General features: G+C 43.6%; 1 protein-coding gene across 1 annotated transcript; it reads left to right on the forward strand.

The window, feature by feature from the left end:
- The first annotated feature begins 5,802 nt into the window (after positions 1 to 5,802).
- LOC137274512 (protein unc-93 homolog A-like) lies at positions 5,803 to 6,983 on the forward strand. The gene is made up of 2 exons (XM_067807742.1): positions 5,803 to 5,845; positions 6,001 to 6,983. The coding sequence occupies exons 1-2, from the start codon at positions 5,803 to 5,805 to the stop codon at positions 6,981 to 6,983; spliced, it is 1,026 nt and encodes a 341-aa protein (XP_067663843.1).
- Positions 6,984 to 7,194: the final 211 nt, after the last annotated feature.

Below are 7,194 nucleotides of genomic sequence, written 5' to 3' on the forward strand. Positions count from 1 at the left end.
AATGCAGAGTGGCAGAATCACAATTGTATTTGGAAGATTTCGTTTGTTTGTCGTTTAACGCCGCACACAGTAATTTTTGGGCTATGTATGGGGACGGTGTGTAAACAATCCATCTAGACCAGGCAATCCAGTGATCAAAAGATCTACACACGTCCGATCTACGTCCACACACGTCAGCGTGCATGATTCCCCGATCACGTTACAACAGGCAAGTGTGGATTAAATAGATTCTTATCATCTTCACTTACCATTGTAATATGTCTTCAATCAGTGAAAAACTGTGACTGTTCGCATATTGTACAAAACAGGTCCTGGGTTCTAATATTCTGGATTCGTGAAATAGACGTAGATGGTTCGTTATTCGAAACAACAGGAATTCCAGTATCAGACTCCACGTATGGAGTATAACGTATGAAGCAAATTTCAGGTGCCGCCCACCGTTATATTGCTGCCTAATTGCAGAGAACGGCGTAAAATCATTCTCACTCTCTCAGCCATAGATAATGAATCTACCGGGTCGTGTGCTGGCATCGTCTTGGGGATAATATTTTACAGCAGATCATACCTGTCACGCCTGTACATGTGTTAAAATGAAATATAGAACATAGGCGGAGGTAATAAGCATGTACAAAGGCACTTCCCAAACCTCCTTATTGTGTGGGTATTGCGACTTCACCAACTACTGCTGGTCTAGCAGTGTGTATGCCTTGTCAGCTCCGTGTCCTGGCCCACTTTACATGCCCTGCAGTAGTCACCTACTTGATACCACGCCAACCTGCAGGTCTGGTGATCAAGAAAGACTTGTGGTCCATTACACAATTGTATCTAACCCAGTTGATGTCAAGCCAAACAGCGTGAAAGGAGCAAAGTGTTCCTATGATGTGCGTGCATCTGAGGTTATGCTTGTAGTGACAGCAAATATAACAACACCCAATTATATTCTACTACTTGGATCTCAAACAATGTCGGGACACTGATATAAGGGATGGTCAACGTCGCCCTAATAACAAATGATTTCCTACAACGTCACCCGAATGACAGAATTCATAAAGTCATACTACATTAGCCTTATGACAGACGATACCCAACCACGTCACCTGACAACAGACGATCCCCTACCATGTCACTCTAACAACATACGATCTCCTATCATGTCGCTCTAACAACAGACGATCTCCTACCACGTCACCCTAACAACAGACGATCTCCTACCACGTCACCCTAAGAACAGAGGTTCCTCTACCACGTCACCCTAACAACAGACGATCCCCTACCACGTCACCCTAACAACAGACGATCCCCTACCACGTCACCCTAACAACAGACGATCCCCTACCACGTCACCCTAACAACAGACGATCTCCTACCACGTCACCCTAACAACAGACGATCCCCTACCACGTCACCCTAACAACAGACGATCCCCTACCACGTCACCCTAACAACAGACGATCCTCTACCACGTCACCCTAAGAACAGACGATCCCCTACCACGTCACCCTAACAACAGACGATCCCCTACCACGTCACCCTAACAACAGACGATCTCCTACCACGTCACCCTAACAACAGACGATCTCCTACCACGTCACCCTAACAACAGACGATCCCCTACCACGTCACCCTAACAACAGACGATCTCCTACCACGTCACCCTAACAACAGACGATCCCCTACCACGTCACCCTAACAACAGACGATCTCATACAACATCACTCTACTAATAGACGTCATCCTAGCTATTTTGAGGCGTCACTCTAATAACCGGCAATGTCCTACCACGCCACAGAAATCTGCTACCACGTCACTCTAATGGCAGACGATCTCATACCATGTCACACAGCAGTCACACACCTGGTCACTTACCTAGTCACACAGTAGTCGCACATCTAGTCACACGCTTAGTCAAACAGCAGTCACACACCTAGTGTGACACCTAGTCAGACACCTAGTGTAACACCTAGTAACACACCTAGTCACACACCTGGTCACACAGCAGTCACACACTTAGTCACACACCTAGTCACAATCTGTCTACAGCACTTAAGTACTGCCCCACCAGCTACGAAATAAACGAATCACCCCGTAGCGTTCCACACATAAGGAAGAGCAAATAAACTCTCAAGAGTTATCTACCTTCTTTATCTCTTTACAGTGAAGTTGCCATCGATCATGAGTTTCGTTTCATTTCATCGCGTGAACAACAGTTCTCGGAATAGGCACAGTGTTTATGACCTGGCTGCATTCGAGTGAACCAACAGCATGTGTGAGGAAACTTTCATAAAATCAGTGTGATTTTGAATTGTCCATGTCATTCTACTGTTTACGTTTCAGTTGTAAACAATGCTTAGTCATTTTGTATTACCTTTGTAGTATCTTTATGTCGCTTTTTAGCAAAAGGGTATACTATTTGTACTGAGGCTATGTTTGGAATGCAACAGATTACATCATAGTAACCTGTTTTTGTTAAATGTCGCTAAATCAACTCCATTATCTAAAAGATGAAGATTGGCTACACACAGCTTTGACTATATTCCACCTATTTTCACATGTACAGTGGAGAACATCTGAGGTCAGATGTCCAGGTGGAGATATATATTCTGCCTGCGTAGATCAACCCGCATGCTGCTGATCACTGGTTCAGAGTCGATTATTTACAGATCGCCACCATATAGTGCTGACTGCGACGTTAAACTAAACTCACTCAGTCACTCATGCTGATGTTGGAATGGATGTCCCAGGTATCTAAGGTGATACAATTCCCTTAGGCTAGGTGTCAGCGAAGTGGCCTTAGACCCGCATCACCTCACGGAATCTCCCAATACTTAGCGGGCACGCCGATATGACAAGGAAATACTTCCAAACATTTGCTGAACCCAACGCAACCATGTAGACACATGGTCAGCTAAGTTACACAATTACGGTTGTTTATGCCTGTTTTCATGGACCTGCGAAAAGTGATACTGACTTCGGACCTCGGTCTTCCTCGGTCGTCCTCGGTCAATGTTGTTTTTTGCAGGTGCATGAAAGCAGGTATTGACCGAATTTACCAATCTATAAATATTTTACTACGTAATTACCGAAACAGAAGCTTCTAATAACCAAAACATGTCAATTTAGTCAAGAAACGTCAGTGTGATTTTCACTACAAACCAATAACGTTATGTCGACAATACTGTGACAAATATACATTAGAATGACGTCACAACTTGAAGTCAGTGTAACGTTTGGTCGGACCTGGGTTGGAGTCAGAAAGGTCTTTTTGCCGATGGTCACGTGACCGCATCTAGACCAGTGAACTATCCGGAAAACTGTGCTTACATAATACTGCTTCATGTCAAGTAAACACAGTCTCAATACAACTACCTAGTAGGTAGCGACAAAGTAGCTGTGGGTAGCAGAGGATGTCTCCAAATTTCAACAGATGCCCACATGCAAGTGGTGTGGCTACCGAGAGCTGGTGTTAACATCTCCGTTTCAGTTGTTTTGTTTCCAGAAGAACCCGCCACCGGCGGTTTAAATTGCAGAATAACACTGAACTGGTTTGGCCCACTGGAGGGATAAGGACGGTTGTTTCAGAACAAACAGACAAGGTAAGACTAATACGGTCGCCGTATTATCCAGAAGCTGAAGGTTCGTGTTGAAGATTCCAAACAAGGCTATGGTATGGGCTTTCATGTGTAACACGTGTAATATTGGGATTCCCAGTTTCGAACCCACATGCTCAGTCACCTTCTCGCCAGCACACAGTACGAGACGTCTTAACCTATTCAGCTACTACTGATTCTACGGAATGGATGTCGGCAGTCTAGGCGAGTCGATTTGGTGCCTGACTTTGAGGGTGTGGGATGGTATCCCGACTGAGATTTGAAGTTCTGGAATCTGAAGAGATATCTAGTGAGAACGTGTAGAATGCCACTTTTTAAAAGGCATCCAGGGTTGTCTTACCAATTAATAAGTGTTGAATTACCAATTTGCGAAACATTCATCGGATGTTGACATTGAAATTGTCGGTCAGGGTGTGTTTCGGGCCAAGCAAGGTCCAGTAAGTAACCCTAGGGCTCTGTCGTGAATAGATATTGACCTCCGTAATCTGCCAAGTCTATATCTGAAACGAGGACAGCGATATCTGTCCTGGACATGAAGGAGGCGCGTCCTTTGATTTAACACTCTTATCAGAGGAGAGAATAACAGTGAGAAGTATGCAAAGAAAGTCGGTTACAGAACACACCAGGATCTCAGATAGAGAGTATCGCCAAACAGGCGCTGGTCAAACTTCACTTTTCGTCTCAGGTTTCGTGGTATGGTCTGACATCTCATCTCCATTCCAATACCAGATTAATACACACAAATCTGTGTATGTGAGTGTGTGTGTCAGTGTGTTTGCGTGTGTGTGTGTGTGTGTGCGTGTGCTCGCGCGCGAAGCGAAAACGACTGAGGCCAAAGTCTTGTGTGAGTTGTCGGGATGATTTAATGAAACATATGGGATTTAAACTTGCAGTCGCATGTCCCTCTAATAATGGGTTTACAATGCCAGTATCACGTCCAGGTCATACAGGACATACAAACTCTAGGACGTTATCAACGTGTAACTAATGCTGTGTTGACAGTCCAAATGTGCTGTCTACATAAAGCTGCATTTACAAACTCAAAGTCACGTCAGTCTAACTTTGGAGTTAGACTGTTAGTTAGTCAATCTAATGTTGGTGTTACATTCCCAGAGTCATGTCAATCTAATGTTGGTGTTACATTCCCAGAATCACGTTAATCTAATGTTGGTGTTACATTCCCAGAGTCACGTTAATCTAATGTTGGTGTTACATTCCCACTGCCACGTCAATCTAATGTTGGTGTTACATTCCCAGAATCACGTTAATCTAATGTTGGTGTTACCTTCCCACAGCCATGTCATGTAATTATCATGACCCTTTCTGGTGTGTTTTCTGCATACCAGGTAAACGTCTGACACCAGTTTTCCATACTGCTTGAAACTGCCTTAAGCCAACCACAACACCAGTACATCATGGGTTATGATACAGATACTCGTGTAATAGATGTTATGGCAAACCTGAGTAATTTCAAACGGCACGTTATCGGGCGTCTGGTGTGTTTATCACTATTATTGATTAGTAGGGGTTTTGTATGGTGTTTACACGTCAGTTCATCTGACCCAGTGACTATATCTTAAGTATTAATTCTGAGGTAATATAACTTTAGTTTTCACATTTAGTGGGACATTAAACGAATAAAACGAATCGACCAGTGCGATTGCGTGAGCCAGTCGGTGCAGTAAATACGTGCAATGGTTTTTTTTCTGAAATTTTGTTTATGAATACAAGACACGTTCAACTGCTTGTGACCATTGTGTACAGAACACAACACACACTTGCATAAAGCTTACCTGTATATCAGGATAAGGTCCCGGATCACCAATGTAGGACAATAGCTGTTGCTCAGTGTGGGTCATACTGATAAAACACTGTGAGCTTACTTTGTTTCTCAGCTCACGGAAAGCGTAAAGTGTATTTCTCTTTCGTGCAACCAGGAAGTTGAAATAGTTCACGCTTGGTACAAATACAATGGAGCTAGAAACTAGTACTTCGAAAGTGGAGACTGACGAGCCTTCATCGCCACTGTCTGGGAAGGAAATAAAGAACACGATCGTCCTTGGACTAGGATTCCTGTTTGTGTTCTCGTCGTACATGTCGTTACAGAATCTACAAGGGAGCCTGAACGATGAAGGTGGCTTGGGAGTTCTCTCCCTCAGTTGTCTTTACGGAGCCGCCATTTTGTCGGCCATCTATGCTCCCACGTGTATCACTGTTGTTGGGGTCAAGCGATCCATCATGATTGCTTTTGCAGGACATTTGATTTATGTTGCATCCAACTTTTACCCTTCATTCGCAACTCTTATTCCTTCATCAATCATTCTTGGGGCAGTCACGGGACCGTTATGGACATCTTCAGGGATTTACCTCACCTCCTGTGCTTTTTCATCTAGTATGCGGACGGGTGTGGAACTCCCCACCTCCCTCAGCAGAACAAACGGTATCTTCTTCGGTATGTTTGAACTCTGTAATATCGTGGGCAACCTACTATCGTCCCTTGTTCTATATCAAGGTGAGTATAACAGTACTAACATTAACTCGTCTTCCTTCTGTGGAGCAAATGATTGTCCACAAGAAGAAACAGTTGATATTATCGCCGATCCGGAGTCAACCGTGGTTTACATACTTCTGGGGGTATTCCTGGGATGTGTTGCGATGGGTCTAGGGATTGTCAGTGTTTTCCTTCAACCGATACAAAATCCGTCATCAGCCAACAAGGACAGCATCAAAAAGTCACTGTGGTCTTGGTTCAGACTCATCATCAAGACTGATATCAAGTTGCTGCTTCCATTTATATTATATACAGCCATAGAAGAGGTTGTAGTCTTCACGGAGCTAACAAAGTCATACGTCAGCTGCCCTTTTGGGATACAAAACGTGGGCTACGTGATGACATCATACGGAGTTTGTTCCACTTCAAGCAGTTTCCTGTTCAGCAAAATAGCTAAATACACACGACGATATGTGTTACTTGGCCTTGCTGCTCTTCTTCAGATGGCGCTGATGTTGTGGTTGTATCACTGGGCACCGTCTCAGCATGACATTTACTTAGTATATGTTATTTCTTCTGTGTGGGGGATTTCAGAAGGAATATGGAAAACGCAGACGAACTCTGTGTTAGGGGAAATATTTCAAGACAACAAGCAGTCTGCATTTGCAGTATATGAGGGTTTCAAATCTATAGCATTTACATGTACCTTTGTATACAGTAGTAAGCTGTGTGTGTCTGTCAAACTTATAATCGCAATGGCCATGCTAGGTTTGGGAATGACGATGTATGCTTTGGTTGAAGTCAGATTTTTTAGGAGATCCCCCAAAACGACGTCTGTAGACGACAATGAAGAGGTTACTAAATTCGAAACAGCGGATTCCTGAAAATTTAACCATGTCAGCTTCGATACGAGTTCAAATATCTGAAATAGACATTTGAAACTAGAACATTCGCTGAAAATACTGATAATAGATACAACTGGCGGCGTTTGAATGTTTATGGCTCAAACGTGCTCATCTGGGTAGGGTTAGTGTGTAAGGCTTTGCCCATGTTCGAATTTATTCAATGAAAGATAACTACGACTACGTACTGAGT

The sequence above is a fragment of the Haliotis asinina genome, chromosome 1, assembly GCF_037392515.1.
Source record: "Haliotis asinina isolate JCU_RB_2024 chromosome 1, JCU_Hal_asi_v2, whole genome shotgun sequence".
Classification (NCBI taxonomy): Eukaryota; Metazoa; Mollusca; class Gastropoda; order Lepetellida; family Haliotidae; genus Haliotis; species Haliotis asinina.

Excerpts from the sequence above, each read along its gene's own strand:
- LOC137274512 (XM_067807742.1), top strand. The coding sequence starts at position 5,803 with ATGCTCCCACGTGTATCACTGTTGTTGGGGTCAAGCGATCCAT. Across the intron at positions 5,846-6,000 it reads GTTGGGGTCAAGCGATCCAT|GTATGCGGACGGGTGTGGAA; the intron begins CATGATTGCTTT and ends CTTTTTCATCTA.